This window comes from Haplochromis burtoni, unplaced genomic scaffold (genome assembly GCF_018398535.1).
Source record: "Haplochromis burtoni strain Fernald_Lab_line unplaced genomic scaffold, NCSU_Asbu1 Contig_15, whole genome shotgun sequence".
Classification (NCBI taxonomy): Eukaryota; Metazoa; Chordata; class Actinopteri; order Cichliformes; family Cichlidae; genus Haplochromis; species Haplochromis burtoni.
The window spans coordinates 199,362-226,464 of record NW_024582376.1 but is presented as its reverse complement, the minus strand read 5'-3'; the positions used below and the strand labels follow the sequence as shown (position 1 = coordinate 226,464).

The 27,103-nt window shown below is 39.7% G+C and overlaps 2 protein-coding genes across 3 annotated transcripts; one reads left to right on the top strand and one right to left on the bottom strand.

Moving 5' to 3' along the window:
• Positions 1-1,640: 1,640 nt before the first annotated feature.
• Positions 1,641-7,804, top strand: ap2s1 (adaptor related protein complex 2 subunit sigma 1). Its single transcript, XM_005915772.2, has 5 exons — positions 1,641-1,808; positions 2,353-2,502; positions 2,900-3,013; positions 7,021-7,080; positions 7,674-7,804. The coding sequence occupies exons 1-5, from the start codon at positions 1,806-1,808 to the stop codon at positions 7,773-7,775; spliced, it is 429 nt and encodes a 142-aa protein (XP_005915834.1). The 5' UTR covers positions 1,641-1,805; the 3' UTR covers positions 7,776-7,804.
• Positions 7,805-9,054: 1,250 nt separating this feature from the next.
• rab4b (RAB4B, member RAS oncogene family) lies at positions 9,055-20,076 on the bottom strand. Of its 2 annotated transcripts, none has more exons than XM_005915773.2 (8): positions 19,885-20,076; positions 16,330-16,410; positions 15,460-15,574; positions 15,227-15,289; positions 14,420-14,574; positions 14,246-14,341; positions 13,919-14,094; positions 9,055-12,756 (listed from the first exon to the last, which is right to left on the bottom strand). In XM_005915773.2, exons 1-7 carry the CDS (start codon positions 19,898-19,900, stop codon positions 13,979-13,981), a joined length of 642 nt encoding a protein of 213 aa, XP_005915835.1. In that variant the 5' UTR covers positions 19,901-20,076; the 3' UTR covers positions 9,055-12,756; positions 13,919-13,978. The 2 variants fall into 2 exon arrangements, with proteins under 2 accessions (XP_005915835.1, XP_005915836.1); XM_005915774.2 differs by having other exon boundaries at positions 9,055-12,715.
• Between the last annotated feature and the right edge of the window lie 7,027 nt (positions 20,077-27,103).

Genomic DNA, 27,103 nt, shown 5'->3' with positions numbered 1-27,103 from the left:
AAACACTGCACTTTTTGTTTAATCACTGGTTGGTTTCCTCTTTCATTTTATTATTATTTTTTCCATCCCACTTTCAGTCCTCGTTGTATCTGCAGCTAAAATATGTCTCAGTCCCAAGGGCAGCGCATTCCTCCACTCACAGTTGTGCAATCCCTGACAATCACAGTCCCCCATCCCCCCCCCCCCCACCTCTGACTCCCTAAACACCCAGAACAGAGGCAAGCTGTCCAAGCTGTCTGGGCAATGTTCTGCGGTGACACACACGCCCAGGCAGACCAGTAAACAAACTCTGACTCTGCAGAAAACAACCTCCAAAAATAATGTAACCTCAAGAGGGTGCAAATAAGTTATATAGGCTATTGCTACTTTTCAGCCTGTAATGAGTTTGGGTATAAATCTTTTGTATTCTACAAATCTTCCTTTTTGTTCATATGTCTTTATGCTAATTATATGCAATAATCTAATATAATTAAGTGGATATAAATAAAACAGTTTGATTAACTGTGTATGTGACAAATACACTATCACGTTTGGGGACTTTTTTACATTTAGTAAGTCTGTATGTGAGCAATTTTCACCATGTGTATAAACAAATAGAGCAGACAAAAGTCTCTTTGGGCTATGATGACGTGATCTGTAGTGAGATCAGGCAGCACGTGGAGGAGAGCCTGGAGAAGTGGAGGTATCCTCGGTAGAGAAGAGGAATGAAAGTCAATAGAAGCCAGACAGAATAGACATGTGTGAATGAGACGGAGACCGATTTAACAGTGAAGGTGACAGACAGTGCACAATAGAGAAGAAGAATAGAGTGCAGGCAGGGTGGAGTGGGTGAAGACGAGTGTCAGGGGTGATTTGTCACAGATGGATAGCGGCAAGAGTGAAAGGGAAGATATAGATGTATGGTTTAGAGATGGTGGCCCTTACAAAAAGACAGGAGTCAGAGTTGAACATCCTCAGATTTTCATTGGGAGTGGGACCAGGAGGGATAGGATAGGAAATCAGTATATCAGAGGGACAGCTCGGGTGAAGTGATTTTGAAATAAAGTTAGAGAGCCAAGGGTGTGATGTTTTGGACATGTGAGGCAGAGGGATAGGTGATATATTCGAGAAAGGATATTAAATATGAAGCTGCCAGGTAGGCAGACAACAGGAAGATCTTCGAGAAGGTTAATGGATGTAGTGATGGAGGACATACAGAGGACTGGTGTGACAGAGGAGTATGCTAGGCAAGGGGGGATAGGAGATGAAGGTAAACGATTCACTATGGCGACCCTTAAAGGGAGCAGCCAAAAGAAGAAGTGTTAACCAGTCTAAGAACTGACAGGAAATTGCCCAAGAGAACAGTGACATATTTTTAAAAATCAATTTTATAGTATTAGGATACTATAAAAATAGATAAAAAGTTAAATGCAATACTTATGAAATTATTCCACAGGAAGTGCTTCCGGTAGTTCTTTCAGAAAAGAATAAAACCTGAAACAAACACGAAAAACTACAAAAATATTTAGAGAGATGGGCTCTTTGCTTCTCATGTGATCCACTGCACGACTCAATACGAGACGCCACACAGTGACGTTGGTTGTTGTAGTTCTATATTAAAATCCATTGCTTCTAAATGTGACAGGAAAAACTACAATCCCATCATGCAACGTGACGCAGCCATAGTTTTGCCACTTCCTATTAGCTTGGAGAAGATAGCGGACGAGCGGTCATAAAATATCGATGTATTAATGTGAAAATTATTGCACACTTACTTGGGAACCTGCTGCTTTGGAGTCTCTAAGGTCCATATTTGGGAGGCGAAAATGGTAAATATGTCTCAAACGAACTATGTTGTATTTTCTTCTCATGTCAGTAGCATTTGTCGTTTGGTTGCTAGCATCTGAGAGTTCGCCAGATCGGCTATTCCATTCAGTGAGTAGAAAACGATAAGCTAACTGGGACGCCAACAATTTTAAATCAAGATGTTTTACCAAACAACTATCAGTTTACTGAAATAGATCGATTTTACTTTGCCGAGTTCTCCGAAAACGATGCTGTCAAAATGAATGGGTGTGGTTTAGCTAACACTATGTTTAACTGTCGATAAGCTGTAGATAAGCTAAGGGTAGCTACAGTTACTTGTAATATATCTTACATATTAAAATAGTTGGATGCCTAAATGGTAAGTATCTCCAAAGTTATATTATGTACGACAGCTACTAATAGGCAAAGTAAGATTATATTGTGTGTTGCTAATGAGTCATTTCTGGGAGTTTCATAATTCTGTCAGTGTCAAACTGCTTAATATTGGATGTTAAGGACAAGTAAAGAATGCCTCATTTATTTATTTTTTTGTCTTGTTTCTTACAGATCCGCTTTATCCTCATCCAGAACCGAGCGGGAAAGACACGACTGGCCAAATGGTACATGCAGTTTGATGATGATGAGAAACAGAAGTTGATTGAAGAAGTGCATGCTGTCGTTACTGTCAGAGATGCCAAGCACACCAACTTTGTGGAGGTATGGGATTAGGCAGTGCCGCATGTACCCACATTTTCTTTTTTCAAACGATTCTTTGACGTGCTAGAACAACAACCTCTTTTCTCTAATCCTGTATAATGACACAGCTGGCCCAGCTCCTTCACTACATAGATATTGCAGGCATTATCTCTTAACATGTTTTTTTTCTATGTTATATGATAACTGAATGAAATTCTAGTGGAATACAACATCACATGAAAAGAGAACCCCTTTAGTGGATCAGGTTTTTAATGCTGTTAAAAAATAATCAGTATGAATGTATGCATACTGGGTGTGTTTTACCGTACCGTGGGAGCTTCAGCCCTGGTAAATCTGCTGCTGTTGTCATAATATGCAAGATTAAGCTCTTAAGAGGATTTTTCTGTTGTTCTCACAGTTCAGGAACTTCAAGATCATTTACAGACGTTATGCTGGTCTGTACTTCTGTATTTGTGTTGACGTGACTGATAATAACTTGGCGTACCTCGAGGGAATCCACAACTTTGTAGAGGTAAATGAAACACACAATATATAGACCTAGTAAGTGAGCTATGATAATTTAGTAGTCATGGTCTGATGGTTTTCAAGAATGTCTCTCAATGATTTTGTTCAGAGGCTATCATCCTTCACTGGCTTGGAGCTCCTTTAGAACTTCTCTGGGTTGTAAGGCTTGCAGTAAAATTATATGTAGTAAAAGTCTTTAGTAGTTAAAGTTGAAGTATATACAGTGGAAGTGGAAAAGTTAAAAAATTTTAACTTGGTTTCCAAGTAGGGGGGGGAAAGGAAATAAAGAATATAAATTAGTTAAGCATTATTATGTACAGCTAAACAGAATCCATGTATTATTTACCAGCCTATATACATTTATAGCTAAATGCACATATATTTCAATATTATTTTTTAATCTTTACATAACAGAGAGAACAGGAAGAAAAACAAAATCCCCTCTTGCTTCTTTCATTAGTCTCCACTGGTATTCTCAGTTTTCACCCTGGCTCAAAGCATCCCATATTCAGCAATTAAATTCTGCCATTTATTTTCAAAAATATCTTTATTTTGATATATTTCCTCTGCCCACATAATGATGCTGTTATTCAAGTATTTACCTTCCACATAATAGAAGACAATTGTAAAAACTGAATTGGTAGCAGAGATCCACTATGCTGTGATCTGACTTCCTGCTGATAAAATCTGCATAGGACTATAGAACTACAACATTATACTATAGAATGCCCTATTTTTGAAGCATATTCCCAGTAGGCAAGTATCTATAAAATAATTCAACCTGTGAAAATCAAATTTAAATATCAAATGTAGTTATGCAGATATAAACCCTTTCTTCCATGGCATACATAAGTCCAATTTTAAAAGATGATATGTTTTCTTTTTTATCTGTTGCTTCTGAAGAGCACATCATTTAGTTTTTACATTATTATAATATTGTTTCCCAAATGTGAAAGCCATTCTGGATTTCAAATAACTCAGGTATAAAGGATGCTTTAAATTCAGAATAAAGTGCTACCTGAATTTCTGCATTTTTAAAAGTCTAACTTATTCATAGTTTTTAGTGAAGTCAGATTGTTTTCTATAAATCTGACTCATACCACAGCTTGTATCTATAGTTTAAACTTTTAGCATGACGCTGTATTTCAGTACAAATTCCAGAACCTATTAAAGCTATGTTTACGTCACATTCATTTTACAGTCTTGGGTGTATCATTTTTGACTAGTGTTAGTGTTATACCATGCTGGAAAAAAATGTTATCGTTAAAATATTGATAGATTTGATAACGCCTTGCCACATAGATACACTGCAGTGCCAAAAGGCAGTATTGCACTATTTTATGACCTGGCTCAAAAGTCACAGCATGAAGGCTGATCCCAGAGTTTCTAAAAACACTGATTTTATTTTAAAGTACTTAAAATTTCAGCAAAAAATGAAAGGCCAGAGAGCATAAACACAAGAAGTGCCATCCTCCTAAGCCAACCTCAGGCATGGCTTTATCCAATCTCTGTCACTGCAAGACAAGTAGAGGTTTCAGATGGGTGTACCACCTCCCCTACTCAAAAAGGTTCTTCCAAGATCCCCAAATAAAGAAAAGACCCCTCTGGAGTCTTCTGGTTCTTGATATCCTAGATCTGAAATACAAATAGGGAAAGCAGGACAATATGTGTGCCTTGCAACGGTGGCATACTTATTCCAATCAAGCTAAATCAACCCTGGAGAGAAGATTAAGCCAGCAAAAATCTCCCAGAACACTCAAAGCGCTGTATAGATGCCTCATTCACCCATTCACACAAGCACTTTCTTCTGTGCGTAAGTCCTTTCTATCTACCAATCACACACATTTATACTCCGGTTGGCTGCATGGGAGAGCAACTTGGGGTGGATTTGGCATGCATACTGGAGGAGCCAGGGATCAAACCAGTCACCAACCTTCCGATCAGTAGAGGACTTGCTCTACCTCCTGAGCTGCAGCCACTCCCATATTAAGAAAACTACTGTCTGACCACTACACAGAAAAACTTAGTCCTTTTAAAATAATTTAAATGGATTTAATCATTATGAAGATCACACAAATTGCTACACTGCATACACGATAGTAACATACGATCAACCCAAATTGGAGTATAACACCCGCAAACCAAAATGATTACTCAGAAATGTTTGCAACTGAAACCAATAGTAGTAACTAATAATCTCAACCAGAAGTGATCTGTTGTCCCCACAACATAAATGGTCACATACCAAGTGGTTCTATACCACAGAAGGTTACTATAGCCACAAAATTCAGTATCACTCCCCACGTTGATCACAGCAACAATTGTTGCTTAACACCACAGTTACCATTATTACCTGGCCAACAACAATTGCAAGTGATCCAAATGAAACTGACCAACTTCTCCAAAACACTAAAGGTCACAGCACAAAACATTCACCTTATCGTTAGGCTTAAAAAAGGCATGTTCACACAGAGACATAACTAAATACCACATGCCATCTCAATAAACACAAGGGCATAACTTTAGACTTTCCTGCTCATAAATGCTTGGAACGATCTTGTCACTGAAGTGGACGCGCAACTAGATATCATAGCGTGGCTCAAGCACGTTCATCATAGTTTAAACGCCTTGTTTTGCACAACGGAATACGGCCTCACATCTGCAGCTAAACACCCCAATAGCTTTTGTAATAGCTTTAGCCCGGACGGATTGGGCAGCAAATGGCTGCTTAAATGCCGCAAACTCCTCTGCTCCTCCACTTGGACCGCTAGCGCTGGCCATAACTACAGCTTGACAGACTGACCACGTGCACCACACACATACTTTTTTTTTCTTCTTTTTCGAACCTTCGGATCATGTGCGTGCCGAACCGTGGAGTGGGGACCGGTTCGGATTACGGATCAATAGTGATCCGTTGCACCACTAGCCATAACTAATGAATGCCCTCAAACTGCTGTCAGAATTCCCTCCAAAATTCAATGTCGCTGGTTTCATTTTGAGCAACTCTGAACCTAAAACACCTAAACAGATACAGAACTAACTTTACCCATCTAGTCTTCAGTGGTGCATCAGGTTCGAGACAAGTTATGCTGCCTTCATGGACTTTAATTAACAGTTGATATGAGATAGTTATTTTTAAAATGGTTGAACTCCTTTGTTATCAAGCATTTAGTTTAATCAGTGATTTAGAGAGCATAGGTAGATCACGGTGATTGTCTGGACACATCAGTCAGCTTGAGTGTGCTTTCCTCTAAAGCTTAGTTTAACATGTCTTTATTTTTCTAATCATTTAGTCTTTAAATGATGTGGTAGCAATTGAAATTGTGAGCTTAAAGTACAATCTAGTGTTTGCCACTAGCTAAGACAAACAGTAGACCATTTTTTGTCCAGAGCACCCGGGAGTGAAGGTCATTTGATGTAATGTTTGACTGTGAAGGAATGCACATTACGGTATTCTCAAAACGAGCTGTCTTACTTTCTAGCTGGCAAGCTTGTTATTACATAAAGCCCCATCTAAACACCAATGAAGGGTTTTTAAAAAAATTATTATTATTTTAGTCAGTGAAAATATTCTCATAAAAGATACCATGCCACACTTTCCATTAGCTCACAGCAGGATTTGCTCACAGGCTGGTTTTAACATTCATTGTAGCAAATACAAGGGGTCAGTAATTCTGGCTTTGTAAATGAAACCGTATCACTGCTCGAAATGATCTCCTGTGGAAACGAGATGAGGCCAGACTCACATTAATTTTAAATGGCCACATTTTAGATGTAGTAGATATAAGTGTATTACATGGTTTTCAAGTGGATTCTGCTGCTGCTACAGCATCACATAATTCCTGCACTAGTGCATCACATTAGTGTGTGTGTGTGTGTGTGTGTGTGTGTGTGTGTGTGTGTGTGTGTGTGTGTGTGTGTGTGTGTGTGTGTGTGTTACTAAAGTAGTCTGTTTGGATTCTTATCTGATTGAATTGAATTTGTATTTTCAATTGCTCCTTTGCTTCTTGGAAGGTGCTGAATGAGTATTTCCACAATGTGTGTGAGCTGGACCTTGTGTTCAACTTCTACAAGGTAAGCATATTGAGAAGGGAATTCTTCCCTTTTGTTTTTAAGAGTCTTGATATCCAATTAAAAAGACCTTGAACAGAGGAGGACAAAAGAGAGCTCTGAAAGTGCTTTTTTTAGTATAGTGCCATGGTAACTGATATAATAATCACAGCTAGGTTTTTTTTTTCTTTTTGATCTTAATTACTTTAGTGGGGGTGGATTTTTTTTTCCTTTTCATAAATGCTTAAACTCCCTTGCCCCACCTGCCGCTAGTGTTAATTGCTAATTACCTAAAAAGCATGTGAACATCCGCCCACATGCTTTACTCTAACACCGCTCATGTATGACATGGCCAGAAACCAACAAATAAGGTAAATCAGCTGTTGACAACTACAACCTCTTTCACAAACTACAACACACCTGAGAAAAGCAGGTGATGGAAAGAAGAGTGACTCATCTTGTCAGGTTAATTTCTTTGTCACTCTGGTTATTTTTACACAATGATGACAAATAGCAGGCTGGATGACTACTTTGTGATATTTGTACTCTGTTTTGAATCATCTTAATATCCTCAGTTTCATCAGTGTTGGGCTCTGTCCTCTGAATTGTGTTTTAAGGTGTACACGGTGGTGGATGAGATGTTCCTGGCGGGGGAGATCAGGGAGACCAGTCAGACAAAGGTCCTCAAGCAGCTCCTCATGCTCCAATCACTCGAGTAAAAAAAGAAGAAAAGAAAAAAGTCGATAACCATCTATCTTACCTGGATACTAATCTGCTGCCCTGGCACCCAAAACATCTTGCTCATTTTTTTTGTATCAGTCTGAAATGGACATTTGTCATGTTCCTGTCTCTGCAGAGCCAACATTTACCAGGACTTCAAGGGAAAGGGGGGAGGGGGTGTTTAGTAAAGAAGATTAATATTGTTTACATATGGATATGAGTCCAATTAATCTTTTGTCACAAGTCTATATGTTGCAATCTTCTGCACCCGTCTTACTGGTGAGGATGTTTTGAAGGCTATACAGCACATTTCAACAAGTTAAAATTACATATACTGCCTTAGTTACTCAGCTGTATTCTGTTTTTCTTCTTCCACAAGCCAGTGGCCACAGAAATGAATTATTCCTGTAGTAACCACAAAGTAATTGCATCTATCTCTGTGCAGTGTGGAAACAAGTGTCACACTGCTCTCTTCTGCCCTCCTCTCATTAACCTAAACATGTATTTAATGGCACTACTGTGACTAACAAGCACCATAGAGACTGCCTATAATGACCCCTGTGCATTGAGAAGTTATAATAGCCTCGCAGCCTTTTCTATAAGTAATGTTAAGCAGGTCTTGGAAGTTTTAGGATATTCATCATGGCTGCTGCGCAATTTATATCTGGATTGGAGTATAGGCAAACTACGGAAACCTCTTCAGACCAGTTGACCCAGCACAGCTAGTTCAATTGAATGGAGTGTGCTTAGAACGAGTGCCGTTCTGACAGTTTGTTATGGCAACCTGTGCTGTCCAGACGTCCTCATGGCTGATGGTGGTCAATAGTATAGGTCATGTTACATCCAATGGTTGCACAGTGGTATGTTGTGATGATTTCTGTTGCTTTTGAAATAATCTGTCATTTAATGCAGCTCGTTACATCAAATGGTGCTGGTTGGTTACTCTTAAGAACACTTAAAACTATCCCTAGATACAGAAGGTATATTTTACATAAATCAGTAATGTGAAAATTGCTTTGTATGGTGTGTACATACAGTGTAGCCTGTGTTGAATATTGTGAACACAAATAGTTCCTGCTCACAGTATTTCCATACATTCCTTTAGCATTGCATAAAATGAGTTGAATTTTAAATTCCTCTTAGAAAAAAAAAAGCTTTTACTCACATCCTTTTGCTCAGCCTAAATCTTTGACATGGTCATACTCTAATTTTAATCATATCTATTCACAGGTCTCAAAGGTGGTTTCATATATTCAAGTTTTGTATTTTTTTTTTTTAAAATTAGTGAAATATGTACTGCTTCCCTTCTTGTCCACCTGTGAGTTTGTTGATGAAAGTGATGCGTGTAGTACTGTCTCCTGTTCACTTATGCCAGTATCTCCCTCTTTGTGTAAATAATAAACAGATGAAGTAATGCAAAGGTTTCAGTATCTGACCTAATATTCTGGGAAGAGGGGATTTTATTAGGTGTAGATCTTGACTTTTTTCTGATGTCTTAAAACATGTAGTCATGCTACACTGCTAAAACTGTTGGGCTGATTTCGTATAAAACAACACTCAAAGCTACTGACGAAACATGTAAATACAAGTCTTTAAAATTCAGATTTAAACCTGTCTAGTGCATCACCGCCATCTAGCGGTAAGTCAATCCTTTCCCTCGGTGAATTTGCAATGTGGTTATGAAGTCATCTTGATAGCCTGTCTAAAAATCAATAAATCATTCAATATATCCACTTGAGCTACATTAAACCGCTCTGGCCATTACTCCATCGACCCAAGAGCATAAATCCAGACAATTGTGACAGAGGGCATTTACTCTTCATCATATGAGTCCTCTGATATCCTAACCTCAGCCTGACTGCCTTTGAGAGAAATGACTTGACAGAAGAAAGGCAGGCAGAGGTAAATGAATCATGTACCTAGTAGGACCCATTGTTAAATTTCAAGGTCTGTTAAGTCAGCTGGCTATAAATCTGATTTGTAAATGCTGCTTGCATTGCTGTGCACGAGGGCTGGGGGTCACCAACATTCAGGATCCGATGCACTTCAACGCCCTTGAGCAATAACCAAGTGAATGCAGTGGCTTAATGCCAAAGTAAAAATATAAAAAATAAAATAAAAAAAAATCCCTGATAGCATTAACATTCAGGAAACCAGTGAAAAGAGTTAAATGAAAAACAAGCAGTTTACTGGGAATTGCATAATCATTACAATCAATGAGCAACACTCACCCTTAATAGACAAATCTTATTTACAGGATAGGTTACTTGAGATGTACAGTAGTATTTAGGTTAGTAATGTTTTATAATCTAAGCAACAACTGAGTTGGATTGCGTTCATCACATTATTGAGTCTATACTGGAACAAATGAGAAAATGTTCATATAGCTACTCTGATTATCTTTATGAACTGTACAGCGAATACAGATGAATGCAGGCTAACAATTCAACAGTTGACTCAATAACTGCGCATAGATGACAGCCTGTGAACGAGTGATCAGAATTGCTGCTGATGGCCACCTACAGCTCACAAAGTCAACACCCTTCCATCATTACCTCCACGTCAGCAGGGAGCAATAAACCAATCAAATCTCACACAGCATGAGATCACACTATTACACCATTTTTTGTTGCTGCCTGACAGCATCAGAAAAAATGAAACCATATGAAGAATCTCAGTTGTCATTTAGTAAAAAGATAACATCTAAAATTAATATATTTATTACATTATACAGTTCAAGTAAAATAAAATGTACAATTCTATAGTTACAGCATATAAACAAAACAAACACAGATTCAAAAGTAAAAGTGCACTTGCAGAAGGAGACAAACTATCATGCTATGCAAATATTTTATGAAAGCAATGTGTTTTGACCATCTGTCTCTTGATGTCTTATATGATCTCATGTTTGCCCTTTCAGTGTGCTGGCCCAGTTGAGCTTAAACACATATGGTTTGTCTGGGAGAACGTATGCCAACACAGAGGCTTGAGAAATACGTTTGCGCACACTTTGTTTTTGAGCTCCTCTTGGCTTGGTTTGTATGACCTGCTCTCAGACAGTGATTCAGACAGAAGCGGTGCCTTTGATTAAACAGCAGAGCAGGGGCTTTGGATTTTCTAAGCCATTAACTTGCAACCTCATTTTCCTCCAGCAGCACCACAAACCATGTTGTCAGTGTTACAAGCAGAGAGGAAACTGTGTTTCTGTGGAAATTCCCCTGTTTCTCTCTAGAGTAATACAAGGTCTGTTCTCAAGAGAAAACATCTGGGTCAGTTCAGTGGTGCAACAAAACTGACATTTTGCAGCAGAGCTGCAGAGGGAGATATTAAAGGGAAAAACTTGGAATTTGACCCATACACTGAGGAGATGTGGTGTCTCAGTTATACTGAGAGGGCCACTTTGGGCCACTTTGCTGGCATGGATCGGTTCTACTTTTCCCGTTTAGAGGGTCAGGGTCACCGATAGTCACAAAAACAAACAAACAAAAAAACAAAACCCAACTTCATCTGATGGAGGTGGTGTCTTCTAGGGTGAGAATGGCCCTATCAATAGAGCATGAGGGATTATTGTTCAGACTATAAAAAATAAAATATTACAAATCATATACTACAGCTCAAACGAGCACATATGGAGGATCTTGATTAGCATTTTAAGATGTCAAATGAGGAAATATTTATCCCTCCAGTATAGCTCCACTTGTACAATCAATGTCAATGAACAATGAAGATGATTTGAGAGTACATTGTCTAATAATAATTTTGTGTTGTCTTTTATCCCCCCCTCTGATATCCAGAGCTTAAAGAGAAGTGATTACTTGGAAGTTTAAAAACAGAATCCTGTCAAATTGAACGTACAATGTGGCATGAATTTAAAAAACAAAAAAACAAAAAACAAAAAGGTCAAACCTTTGGCTGGTTGGGCGGCACAAAAGTTTCCCAAACAAACCAAACAAAAGCCAACTGTGGTTTCCTGTGACGTCTTATACAGTACGTGCATGTATGAATCTACGAGATGTCATGGAGAAAAGCCCAGCAGGAGTCAAAAACATTATAATGCCAATTTATCACTATAACTGGACATGTGAATTTAAACATGGTGTGACTCTGATAAAGCTCAATTTACAGACTTGTGGACTTTTGGTTTAAATAAAGAGCAAAAGTTCTCTTTTTTTGTGCTTTCAACCTGACCCACAGCCTGGCCTGTTTGGGTGTAGAATGGAGTGATGGGATCATCCCCCCATGAGAGTTTATACATATCAGTGTTGGGATTTATATGCTATGAATCCATCTGGTCTACTACGAAAAAATTAAAATGACAGGACAAAGTAGAAAGGATTTGCATCACACCTGGTGTAAATCGTACCCAAAAAATGTGTGATGTTTATCATTTATTTTCCATTAAAAAAAATTCTCATAAATGATGGAAAATAATATTTTCCATCATTTATGAGAAATATAGTTAATGATGCATGATTTAAAAAAAAAAAAAAAAAAAAAAAAAATAGTAAGGGATGTCTTTATGAATGCTAAAACTAGGAAGAAAAAAAAAAAACCCAATGACCCACACTAGGACAGGTTGAATGCACAAAAGAGTTTAACAATAATAATTTACAAGCAATGATATGTAAATGCTCAAAGTATTTTGGGGATTGCTAAAACCAGAATGAAAAAGCAGAGAGCAAGAGAGAAAAAAAGAATAACACACAACAGTAGGTCAGCCCAAACACACAACCCTTGACTTTGTCCTTGTCTGATAAGTAACAGAGACCATGGTGGAGGATGTCTCTTTACATTTCCACTTTGCTCACACCAAGGGGTTATGCTGTCCAAACGCAAGAGCAAACCGACCCCCTTTGGTAAGCCGTAGACTCTTACCAGAGGTCAAGGGTCATAGGTTGCGGTGATCTCCACGATCCAAGGTGATCCAAGGTGTGTGGAACTGAAGGAGAGGGGGAAGGACGATCACACACCAAAAAAAACCTGGAGCCGAGATGTTTAAGAACAGGAAACAAAGTGAGCACCGACACGCCCTCATCAACGCTAACACAGATAAAACCTGTTAGTTTACAAGTCCCACTGGTCACATGAGTTAACAATAGGGATGGGTATCGAAAATCGGTTCTTGTTGAGTTTCCCATTTTTGCAATCGATTCCCTTATCGATTCCAGTCGCCCCGAATGACGTCGTCACGTTGCGGAGCGTCATTTACCTGGCAGGAAACATGGCAGCTCAAATGCTAAAAAGTTTGGTCATACTTTACGAGAACGGATGACAACAGGGCAACTTGCAATACTTGCAAAGTAGATATTTCATTTAAGGGAGGAAACACTACGAATATGCAAAAGCATTTGCTCACAAAACACGCGATAACCTTAAATGAATGTCGTGATTTTATTTCCGCTCCAGACTCGTGAATCTCAACCCAGCAGCAGCGGTAACGTTTGCACGTCCTCTCCCGTCAATGCGGCAGGTAAATAATCAACTAACAGTGCATATTATGTTAGCGCGATCTGCCTTATTACAAAACCTGCTATTACTGTGCATTTAGGTGACCATGATGAGACAGACAGAGTCTGGCTCAGATGCTGGCAGTTCTCGCTGCAGTCTACCGGTAGCGTCTCCTTTCAGGCCAGGATAGACGAATGTCACCGAGCAGTGACTAAGTTTGTGGTAAAAGGCTTGCACCCATTTGCCACAGCAGATGCCCCCGATTTTCGGTAAGTGAATGTGTTTAATTGTAGGCAGGGACATTACTGGATATTCTTGTGTAATTGCTACAGAATAATTTATGTTATACTTTGTTATTGCTACAGAAGAATATTTATTTTACATTTACAATTTTTTCCCCCGGGGACCCTGTGACACCCCATTGAAGAGCCATAGGCTGAATCTCTTAAGGATCTCTTAAGATCTCACTGTTGGGTTTGTAAGGCCATGCTACTCCTAAATGTCTATCTTGTTCAATGAGAAGATATAAAAAAAAAAGGTTCTAAGCTAATCAACCTTAGTGTTCTCCTTTTAAAAAAAGAAAAAAAAAGAAAAAAGAATCGATAAAGAATCGAATCGTTTAAACAGAATCAAAAATGGAATTGGAATCGTGAAAATCTTATCAATACCCATCCCTAGTTAACAAGTTACTGACCTGTAGGGGGAGTTCTGTCTGTGTGGACCTGTGGGCTGGGGTGAGGGTGGGTCCCGACCCCTAGCAATTACACTGCTGCTTATTCTGTGTTGTGGTGCCTCTGGGCTGTCGCAGCTGCCTCAACGAAGCATCTCCATACTGAATACCTGAACCCATCCTCTCTGGGTCCAACTCGCCTTTGAGAGAAGCACAATGAGAAACATCAATGACACAGACATGTATGCTCTAAAAATGTCAGATCCACATCACTTCATGCGCTCAAGCTCTGAAAGCATTAAAAAACATCCACCTCAGATACACTTCTATAACAAAGAAAACAATGTGTACCTGAATCTATCTTGTTGAGAATGGTGCGAGCACACTTCAAGAAACCCTCCTCGACATTTTCACCTGTTAGCGCGCTAGTCTCTAGAAACATCAGCTCTGTGTGTGGGAGAACAAAAATACTTCTAAGAGTGGGGAAAAAAGCATTTGAAATGCATCAATGTACAGATAAGTTACCATTCTCCTGAGCGAAGCGTGAAGCTTCAAGGAAGGTCACCTCTCTGTCTGCATCCAAGTCTTTCTTGTTGCCACACAGGATAATAACAATGTTGGGACTCGCCAGTGTCCGTGCATCTGTCAGCCAGTTAGTCAGGGCATTGTATGTCTCTCGACTGTAAGACATTTTATTCATGTTATTTACCCAATTTTCTGTTTCAGTTTGTTTTCAGCATGAGGCTGTAGCTCTAGTTTCATTGTATACACTTGTCTGTTTCCCTGTGCGAGAGTGTGTCAGGTGACACCATCTGTGATGGACTTCTGCTTTCCTCTACAGACGCTACCTGACAGAGGATGCCTCTATATTACAGCTCTTGACAGTCCGCACTCCACCTCACCTCAACAAAAGCCCATAGTTTGTTGAAAGAGTTTATGAAATACAGTAATGTGAGTGGTCTGTCATTAAACAGCACGATTTCTGGAGGCTGTACAGGCACAATGTGACTCCTTTTGTTAGTTGATATATGGACTCGAAACAGTATGAACACTCAAAAATAAACTAAGCTTCCAGTTAAGTCTGTAAAATTTCATTTTAATTGTAGTCACATTTAAAATTTTCAATTAATCACAGATGCCAATGCCCACACCAAATACAACCTTACATTTTGTTGCTTCTGGGAGTCTTAGTAAACATGTAGTTTTTATTCTGGGAAAATTAAGGTACAACTGTAGTATCTACATCCCATTATCACAGCAAACAAAAAAGCTCACTTTGTTAGAGAAACTTATGAAAAGGAAGTGGGAGCACGAGGGCAGTGGTTGTTTTACCTGGTAATATCGTAGACAAGAAGTGCTCCAGCTGCTCCTCTGTAGTAGCTGCGTGTAACAGATCTGCAGAGAAAATGGAGGAGAGAAAAAAAAAAGGCTCCTTTAAAAGATCAGATGGTGAGATTTGACAGGAGAAACTGTCCAATCATTTTAACAGTTATCATCAGTCAGACACTTCATTATCCCAGTGGAGCTGGGACTTGTGACTTTAGGTAAATTTTGAAGGTAGATACCGAAATCGCTCCTGGCCAGCAGTATCCCAGATCTGCAGTTTGACTGTCTTTCCTCCAACGTTGACCACTCTAGACCCAAACTCCACACCGATGGTGTGGTTGGAGTCCTGTTTAACTGCAGTAGGAACAAACAGAAGACAGTGTAAAAAAAAAGGCACAACATGAAATATACATAAAGGAGCAGGAAAACAAACGAAAAAACTACATGTGTAATATTTGGTGTTTGGCTTGTTTAAAAGACCTCTGCTGCCGTTTTCAAATACCTCATATCCACATTATAAGCTACAGGGAGTTGCAAATTAGATTAACAGTGCCAAGTTGCCCAGTCTCTCTTTCTCTATCCACAGGGACCCCTGAGATATCTTAATCAAATTAAATGTAATCATGAGCACGACTCTGTACATGAAGGAGTGTTGACATGGTTTGTTTTTTTTAAACCACCCCTCTGAAACTGAATTGACGTTTCAATTTGTATTTTAAACGAATTAATGTTTCATATGGAGAATTTTAACAATATAATGAGAGCATCGAGCTCGGTGTAAACTTGGCCATTGTTAGCTAGAGAAAGTCAACAGGAAGTATAATGTTTTCCCTCCATTTAACCACACAGAAAATTGTCTCTTTCTGCAGGACAGTGTGAGGCAAAGAACTGTGGTGATTGGTTTTATTCTGGGTCGACAGATGCCCACATCATCCTGTCATTGTACTCTGACTCATACCAGTCAATGAAGAATTTTCTCCAGATCATCCGCAGACTAACGGTTTAGTCAATATGCAACTCGTGAAACTGACTACAATAATTTCGTGAACGTGTCCATTTATGTGTTTGCACAGTATTAAACTTTAGAAATGCAGCGTTTTAGAACTTACACTTGTTCTCAATGAACTGGTGGAGGAGACAGGATTTCCCCGTCCCAGCACTGCCAATCACCAGGAACTTAAACAGGAAGTCTGCAAGCACACAAAAGGAGGTAGAGATCAATGCAATGCCAACATCAATAGAGAACCTGCTGCTCTTTGCACTTCCATCCTCAGGGACAATCCTTCCTCTTAATCCCATTGAGCTACTACTTTCATAGTATCCTACCAAACCCAAATTAGCCTACTAATCACAAAGCACCTAGCATGTAATCAGTTTAACTTGCCACTTACGATTCTAATTTAATACACTTGTTTGTCTGAGGTTGAAAATGAGTGTGTCTCTGAAGCCTTAGAAAAGCACCAACACTTAATAACACATGTCATTAGAACAAGGTTTGAGCTTTAGCATTATTAACCACAGCTTAGGGCAACAGACTTGCACACAGGTTGAATAATAACCAAAGGCAGGCTTTTGCACAGATGTTGTGGAAAGTGGGTCTTTTCTTTGAAGGGCTCAATCCAGCCAACACAAATGATCCATAATGACTTGATCCCTTGACATGCAAACCCATTTAGAGTACAGATAGCCATTGTGTGCTGTGGCCAAAGATAACACAAGGGGGTATTTGCATACTGGATGTATGCTGAACGGCAGTTCTGACCAGTATACTGGGAGATCTGATAAGGAGAGTTAGGTATGAAAAATGGCTGCATGTGTGTGAATTTACGCTGATCAGTTATGAAAACCAAGTTGCAAAAAAAAAAAAAAGGCTTTGGAATTACCAGGATTTCACAATTTCTTAACCACCCAAGCAGTAGCAGTAAAGACCTGACCATGTGTTTCACGTACAGCTTGTGGGACTAACACAACACAATAATTGGGAGGAATTCTGCATCATTCCTTCCAAGAGAGCCGTTTCAGTTCATATATATTTGTTTGCTCCCTTTCTAGGTCATGCTACATAATTTCAACTAGGTCAGGACTGCGGTTTGTTCATCACTCCCCAAAAATTCTTCTTTTTGAACCACTCTGTTGATTTACTTGAGTTACTGTCTGGCTGCGTTACCCAACTTCTTGAAGCTCCGGGTCATGAACTGCTCCTCTGTTCTTACACTGAGAACATTTTTTGATATAAATTTTAAATGAAATGTTCTGTTAATGGCTACAGGCCATCCAGATCCCAAGGACAGCCCAAAACCATGATGCTACCTCTACCATGCTATCATTTTTAAAGGCATGATACGGCACGCTCTGAGACAAACTGCTAACAGAAAAGTTCTCTTCCTCAGGGGGAGGAAACAAGACATGAAAGGTTAGTGCTTAAGTGAATCATAGTCTTTGTATGTTAGATTAGTCAAGTCTCATCTGGCTATACTTGTGATTTACATAAAGACCAGCCTGTATGAGAAATCAGTCAGTAATCCAGGTAATTCCTAAGGCTTCACAAGCTTTATCTTGCAACTTTCAATCTCTCTTAGCTCTGGTTAAGTAAGACATAATAAATAATTAGAGAGGTAGTAAATGAAATGCAAGACATGCAGAAGTGATAGTGTTCTCCTAAATATGTGAAAGCATGATGGCAAACTACAGCTTCCCTACTGAGAACTTGTTCAGGTTGAATTTTAAGTAAATTTTCAATTTCACTTTGAGCTCAAACAAAGGTTCTGAAAGCACAAAGCCTGGCAAGTGATTACTGGCTGCTGTTGATATCACCAGCTTCACACAAAGTCAACAGAAACAGTAAATCAAAGTATGAGATTAATCTTTACTTTCTGGGTGACATTTAAACCAATTATGTCATTGCTCCATGAGCCACCTTCATTTGCTGACACACACCTCCGCCAGCTCAGGTCATGGTGCACCTTTGTTGAAGCGGGTGTTTTCTTAAGCAACACAAGCCAGAGGTCAAAGTCTCGGTAACAGAGTAACTGCAACAAAGCGAAGGCGTCGAAACCCACTTATTTTTCTGTGTAACAGCAGTCAGCGTAACATCTCAACCACACTTCAGTGGCTGTGACAGTGCTGACAAAAATCAGAGACAGACCGCTCAGTTTTAAAAGCTAGCCCAAGCCTTTCTGCATTTTCTCAGACATCGTATACTTCTGTGTGAGATCTGGACACAACAATCAAACCATCAATAATGTCAAAAGCAGGGAGAATGGACTGCAGCACTACCCTCTCAGGCTACTTTATTCCTCACTCATCAATATTAAGTACCCCCCCCCCCCAACCACCAGGGAGGATGGGTGCAATGGGTGAGCCCTTCCAATCTCTCTCTCTCCCTTTTTTTTTGGGGGGGGGGGGGCGGGGGGGGGGGGGAGAGATCCAACAATATAAAAAGTAATGATGAATAAAAACTAACAGCAACAAAAAGTTCAATAAAAGGAGTACTACTACAATATTTCCTTCTCCCCCTGCTACATGTGCCAAATTCTGTAACATCAACATAAACTCATGATTCTCATGTTGATAGACATTACTGAAATTAATCAGTGAAAACTATGCATTTTAAAACACTTAACAGGCCCTTATTGAATTCATAATGCCTTTTTGTCGACTTTTGATCGTCCAGATGAGACAGTTGAGGAGACAGAGAGAGAGAAGGAAAAAAAAATCAATAAAAGTCTTTTACAGGTCCCATTAGTGCTGGCACTCTCCCATAAATGTTGCCCACTTGGATAAAGTTTCATACGAGGAAAGAGAGAGACAGGGTACAAGTATAAACAGAGGGAGAGAGTGTATCTGGGAGTGCAACAGGAGAGGATGATGGTGTGCCATTTCATAACAAATGGCTCTGCAGTGTCAGGCTTACTGACTATCAGACAGAGTACTGTTTAATGAATTTATGAGACCACGAATACATCTCTGTATCTGCTCATTATGTGAATGATCATAGATAAGTGCAGGCAGCATTCATTCTGTCAGGATTCATTTATAACGTATCTGTGTCAAGTGCAAGAGCGGAGTTACTTTAAATAAGCATGGAAGCAGATGCATTACACCAGTGAGACACCAAGCAGCGTCTGCCCTGCAGGTAACCGATGCATGATCAACCATCGCTATCAAACTTCCTCTTACAGGCCTTGTGGCTAGCAGTTAAAAGTAAAAATATACATCAAATCGCAGCAGCCTTTCCTGTCGCAAGGTCACAGAACTTGCCTGAATCTCCCCAAGTTCACGTTAACTCAACGTCTCTACACATGCTATTAATGGCTTTTGCTTAAAGTTTGGCCAACTTTTACCCGTTGATGTCTCACCATCTTCTGCTCTCCTTGTTGCCCGTGAAGCACTACACGCTACCATCAAACGACAGAGGTGTCAGTTAATACACACGAAGAAATCCAACCAGAGCACTTTAACTGACCTACGTGTCAGCACTGAATGTTAATTATTACTGTTAAAATCCACAGACACGGTGAGGTGGCAAGTTAGCCTGTGGCTAAGCTAAGCTAATCTTACAGTTTGCTGATAGCAACGCTGCCAGTCTGTCACATTAGACCACGAAGCAGTCATACATAACAGCTAGCAAGCATTAAATGACCGCCTACTCCACACAAACATACCGTATGTCTCAGACATGTTGACCCTCGCTGTATGGAGAACTCAGTCGGACTCTTTTACTGTTCTTTTAGTACTGTGACAGCCGTGTGCCCGCTGGCTTCACACCTCTTTACGGTGTTTATCTACGATGCTAGAGGTTTCCTTGATCCTTTCCCAGCTTCCTCTGCTCCGACCACAACCAGTACAGCTACGCGCTACGTCATTAGTTATCTAGTGGTGTTGCGTTCATGTGTTATTGGCTACGTTGGAATTTTAAGAGAAGAGACGAACACGCTGAAAGGACACTGGCATCGCACAGAAACTGAGTGAATTTTACGAATAGACAGTTCTCATTAAACTAATGACCGAACGACTAGTACAGAAAATGATGCTCAGTTAGAGAAGCGTGAAGTCTAGCCAACTTTAACTAAGCTAAAAAGCAAAGCGCGTTGTATTAAGACAGATCAAGACCAGATTTTCCCTGTATAGTTTTTACAGATAGTTTATTTATGAATCGCAGTGTTCCAGCAACACATTGTCATCGATTACAAACACACCACAAAATAGACACGAGGTAGATGAAACTAAATAAATAAATAATACGAGCAAAGTCGAATATAAATGCAATAAGACATGACATCGAAATATTACTACAATATTGTACAGTATAGTGTGGAAATAAGAAGTAGAGTGAGCTTGTGCATTGCCTCGCACAGAATTAATGTAATCTTCCTGAGCAGAGGGAAGCCATCGTATACTCTTTCATATAGTATGTCGTACAGGATATAGGCTATATTACGGTACGTGCAACACGAAGCCACAAGATGGCAGACAAAGATAGAGGAACTTGAGAACTGAGTTTTTAAGAGGCAGCAGAATGTAGCAAAACCCAAATAGATCCCTCTAACAACACTAAAGTTTGAGTTTAACCTCACGTGATGTGACTATTTTGATGTATTTTATAATTACTTTTGCATACTTTTTCTCATTTAAATGCTACTATAAATTAATTTAGCACTTTTTCTTCATATGTGCACTATGGAAACTGATATATTGCTCCATTAATCCCATTATCTTGACCAAAACAAACAAACAAACCAATCAATAAAAAAAGAAGCAGCACACAAATACACTATGTCAAAATATGTCTGTGATATGGGAGTTTGGCATAAGTGTGGAGTGGCTGGCAAGCAGAGAACTCCTTCCTTGTGAAGAAAATTACTTGAAGCAATCTGAGGTTTTGAAAGAATCCAGAATATCTGTTTTGTTCTTGTTCTTTGCTTATTTATTCATTACCTTACCATACCTGGATACACATACATACACACATGAGCTCACAGCAAGCCCAGGGCCCAGGGAGTACAGGGCCGCCCAAGGGCAACAGGTGATAGATTACAGAGCCTTCCATTCTGCTACTATCTCTCCAAGTCCCTCCCTGCCTTTGTTCTTCTTTGGCAGATCCACTCATCCTCCCTGGCCTTGTTAAAAGCTCTTTTCACTAAGATTAAAGACAGAAGGAAACACAAGGCTCAACATCGTGTGGGGGCACGGATGTTTTCCTAAGGTGGGCTACAAGAATGGCTGGCCTCAAAGGTGTGCAGCAGGCTGAAAGAAAAAGGGGGAGGTGGGCAGGTGGGTGTGCTTCCGTTAGGCGCTTTTCCTTTATGGGTGTCCCAATGCTCATTGTATCTTTGTCTCTCTTGTTCTTTTCCTTGTCCTTTTGTTCACTGCAGTATCATCACTAGAGTTGATATTTGCTGGGCTGCAGGACAAACAAGGTGTTTGCAATATTTGCGTGTGGGATGTTTGGGAGTTTTGACCTTGGGCTGTGCTGACGTAGTTCAGACAAATAGAAAAGTTGCCTGCTGGATTCACATGCCATTAAGAATGCAGAAATACAAAGGGAGGGAAAAGGTGCAGAAATGAGACTTCTTCGTGCCCCAATCCAGACAGTCTCAATCCCAGATCAAAACAAATGCGTTCATTAGGGAATCCCCACATAAACCATACAACATTTACAATGTTTACAGCAAACAATGAGTCATGTTCCAGGGCATAGTTGGAGACAGGTGAGCTCTGTATTTGGCTGGCATCACTGTAAATATAAAGGTGTCTGTCACACCATGAGTCATAGCCCACACAGTAAAACAGATGGATTCTTGCTGTTTTAGAAAGAAAACAAAGGCATTAAGTTTATGAAGTAAGGGCTATTAAAACACAAGGTGTTGTAAATTGATGAAAGGTGTGAATGCATTAATGAGTGAAACACATGCAAGCATTTGTGATGACATACTTCACCTATGCAGAACTTGAAGTCTGAAAAAATCTAAAACCCAGCTGTTAAAAACATAAGAGGCAGACTGTCGTGTGTGCTAGTTTGGAGAATGACTAGTACAGCTCTGCTTCCCACTAAGGGGGTGTATTTATGTGCATACCTGCTCTGCACAGTAGTCCTTGTGCAACTGTTTGTTTGCACACCAGGGCATTCACTTCAGCTTCTACTTCACGTCGCTCTGTTTAAGTCAGCAAATCCACACAAGAGGATGAGAGCAGAAGCCCCAGGCTATCTGAATCACAGTAAGTAAAGGGAACGGGAGTGACACATTTACAGAAGAGGGCTGCAGTGTTTGAAACGAGTGAGAAGAAAAAGAGATCATCTTTTAAAGTCAAACTGAGGTCTACACAAAAAGGAGAGCAGTCTCTCATATCATAAATATCAGCTTCCTTTTAGCTAGTCATACTTCATGTTCCTTTCATCTTCCCATCATCAAAAGAGATGTCACGCTGTGGGTCCCCTACATTTAGCTAAAAATACATAACAGCCTACAGCACTGCATTTTGGAAATGAAAATAAAACCACAATGACTAGCTTCTGTCATGCACCCTTTGTATTTGGGTTTTGCTAAGATATTTAAAAAGGCTCGATAATGCTGACTGACTCAGTGCAGTTACAAAAACAAGTGTGGGTACATTGGAGATTACTAAGCACCTTTAATCTAGTTGAATTTACTTCTGTTTTTTAAAAGGTATGCATGCCTACAATGTACCTAATGTACCAGCTGAGTAGGAACAGAGAAACCTAAAACAATTTTGTGTTGCTGAATTCCTTCTATTGATATTGTTTGTGGAAAGAAACCTTACAAATGATATTTCAATAAAAGTTATTTTTGGGTGGATCTGCATATTTGAGTTTCCCAGATTGTTTTGCCGAATGCCCGTCCATTTTTCTGTGATTAGGGCCGGCACTAGCAGTACACGGAGACTGTGTTGGAGCAGGTCTTAAACAGGTGATTGGTAACAGATGATAAATTGTATCTTTTAATGCAGGAATGTTCAACTCATCTTACATTGTGGGCCCATAAAGCCCACTTTGATCTTAAGTGGGCCATACCAATCAAATTCCCCCTTCTGTTGGTGTAAAGGCGTTTTTGTCATTTAATGCCTCAGATATTTTAATATGAGAAAAGGAAGTGCAATTCTAACAGCATATCTCTTTTTCTATATATTAAAGACTATTTGGGCTCATGAAATAAATGTGGAAAATTGCAGAAAAAGTTCATTGCCCAGACTGTCCTGTAAAATTTATTTTCTATGGTAGATAAAAACTGGAACCTTTCTGTCAATCTGCTTCTCAATTACTTTGATCTATTATCATGGTCATGGAGGAGGTCATTAGGAAAAGCTAATGCAAACAAAACTTATGGAAATACAGTCAGACTTTTTTGTTTTGCGATCGTTAGTGACGTTACAGCTTATTGGCCTTTTAAAATAAACCCGTTGTAAGGCTCTTTCCATTAATAGGCTACTGTAAGTTTGGACAAAAATAACCAAGACCTTTGAAGATTTACAGTTTGTGGCACTTGTTAGCTTAATATAAAGTTAAAGATACATTTTACTTGAAATAAGGACTGAGAATTTTGCAATTACCTATACTAAAGTCCCAGTATGATCATTATATAGACTTCATTGTAGACAACAGCTGCTGGTGGCTAATGTAATGGACATGTAAGTATGTCTGTACTATTTTTAAACTAGACTGTCTAATTTCACTCTGCAGGTGGCCATGTACATGCACTGAGGTAAGGAATGAGTGTCAAAAGAAACCAAGAATGCTTTGGAGTTCAGGGTCAAGCAAACCCAAAACAGCAACAAGCCTGGATTCTTTCAGTGACCGGTGAACTAGTTGATCATGTTACTTCAGGGCAGCTTTTGGTATAAGCTTGTTTGTACCCTTCATATAGGGTGTTTGCCACTTGTAACTGAAAGCCGACATTTTCTTGTGTTGGAGGTGACTCTCCTCTTACTTTCCAAAGGTTAGTATCACTGATCCTTGCAAAAAGCCCAGAATTTGTTACTTGGACTTGCATGACTATTGTGACTCGGTCTCTGGATTTGGACCTTTTTCTAATCATTTGTTCTCATGAGCTTGTTTTTGTATTTCTGGGAAAATGACGAGTCTGGAGCCGAGACGCCAAATATTAACTCTGCACGCATTCAGTATTTGCATAGTACGCTAAATCCATTCCACATGAGTTGGCTGACTATGCTGAGGATTTACGATCCCTTTAATTCTGAGTAAATGAATGATGCAGAAAATAAAAACATAAAGAAGATTTTAAAGAGTTCCCAACGACTAAACTAAAAGTTCTTTGAGTGTCAGAAACATAAATGTGTTTCTGAAATACACCCTGTTGTCAGTCTAAGGGGTATTTAATTAAAACCAATCTGCTGTTACGAGGTTCATTTCAGTTTACATAAAATCTGTTTTAAAGAGCTGTCAGTTGGAAAGAGCGTAAGGTCATGTTGTCAAGGGTTAAGAGCACAGGCAGGATTTGCTATGTTATGGCTCTCTCAAACAGCAGCAGCTTTCGCATAAATCTTCCTCTCTCAGTGCAGATATTCACCTCTCTTGACCTCCACACCACCCATTTTGCTCTCCTTCCACTTTTCACACTGTCACACCCCAACCTGGAGGAACAGGAGAGGAGCAAATGGTTGTTTGTGGTCAGGTGTTTTGGGAAAGCAAAAAAGATTCATGCTGTTTCTATTTTAGTCACAACATTATTTTTTTTTCATTTAAAGAAAGATATTCAAAGCTAACAACTGCTCATATTTCTCCATCTGGCTGTAGGCGTAAAACACGCAATGTAAAAAAAAAAAAAGTTAGACCCCCCCCTCCCCCCCACAACAAAAACAACAACAACAACAAAAAGACAATTTCCGCTCTCGAACACTTTATTACAATTTTTTTTTTTAAAGTAGTCAAACTTTTCCTTGCATAATGCAGAAATAACATTTGAAAGTAAAAGAAGGTGCTCAGTATTCCTTGGCGTGATGAGAGGTTTTTTGTTGGGGAGGAAAGAGGAATAGTGAGTGAATGTAGCATGAAAGACAAGAATAAGACCCTGTTTTCCTCACCATGTTTCCTGTAGCTCAAAACATGCTTTCTTTTTTGGAGGTTTACTCAGAGTTTAAAATTAACATCTTATTTTTCACATGTTGCACAAATAAGCCACTGGCCAAAAATCATTGCTGAAATCACAAAAAGAGGGTGGGGGTGGGGGGAAAGCCCATTAACACATGATATTTTAATTAGCAACATGCCCTGATTTGTTCCTTGTCTTCTTCTTGGCTTCATTAAAATAAACAGTCACAGTCACAGCGTGAGTGCCTGCTGGATGAAACTTGTTGAGGAATCTTTGCATGATGTCATTCACGATGTGTGGAACTCATACTGATCTGCTGTAAAGATCATCTTTCAAGTCTTCCAGGTAAAAGGTAAAAGAGTTGCTAGAGGTGGCGTGCCTGCTCACCTCTGAACGAGACTCCCAGTGTTTCCTTTCTTTCTATCCTGCACTGCAGACAACAAGAACCAACATCTCGCTCTATATCCTGCACCCCCCCCCCCAAGTCCCCCACTAGATGAAGTCACCTTTGCTGCTACTGTAGTGTGTTAAATAAAGCGTCGTCATTAATAATTCGTCATTTTTAGGCACGCATCAGATGGATGCGTAGATTATGTTCGTCAATAACTGCAAACTAATTTTATTACACACTTTGCTAATGACCCCTCCCCAACAAACAAACAACAGAAAGTCACGAGTGCCTGCGGACGTGCACAAGATTGAGATCTGGATTAGTGTGAAGCGTTCGTGGGATGCCTGAATGAGTGAAAACTGCTTTTTGGGATCGGTTCATGATAAAGTGAATTAGCACGTTATGTAGCGGATCGTCCAGGCAAACGCGCAAAGGGGGTGAAAGTGCGCAGAACAATGATGCTTGCTGAGAGTGAACGATAGGAGAGCTCTGCCTGTAAAGAGGAGGAAATCCCCGCTACACACAAAGCCTGTGTCTATAATCTGACACTCCAAAGTGCACATGTATTATTTTCGTAGAACAAAAGCAACTTCGATAAGGTTACATACTAATTAATTACCTAATCTCTTTTTTGCCACTAGCTCACCCATCTCAGGGGTTATCTCTCACGTTCTCAGCAGGCCCAGCAGTCTCATATCCCTGCCTCAGGCGCACACACATCAGCCTGCTCTCTGCACCACCCCCTTCCTCTCACATGTGTCAAAAAGCATGGGAATTTATCTCCTCCACACAGATATAATCCCTTAATTATTTGATTATGGCACTTTGTTCTGTGAAGAAAACTTGCGTTTCCTGCTCTAGCCGAGGGTTGTGTATTACCTGAAATGAATACATGTGTCAGACAAATCCCTGCCTTGAAGGTTAATTATGTAGTGAATTGTTAAATCGTTAGACATCTACACATGAGGTATAAATGAAAGGAAAGACAGACATAAAGTGTCTTAGTAAATCACTACTCTTGAGCTGATGGCTCAACAGTAGTTTCAGTAATTCTGCCGAAGTTACTGATGCATTCAAAGGACAATCCCTTATTCACAGTTTAATTACAGTGGTTGAGGATGATGGCTAACAGATGAGTCCAAAATCTCCACACAGGTATTCAGGGATGAGATCCGGTGCCTGTAAAAGAAATATGCATTAAACCATTCACTGAGACCTGTTTCCTATGGATTATCATCCCCCAAGAGACAATTCCCATCAAAGTAAATCGCTGGACAAAAGGGATCACCAACTTTCTGTTGATTTACAGTGACCCCCCCCCAAGTTAAACAGAGCCAGCTCACTGTAGGGGTCAGTGGTTCAGGTTTTTCTTTAATTTATGACAAGAGTCTGTTGCTAAAACAAATCTAAAAAAAACAAACAAAC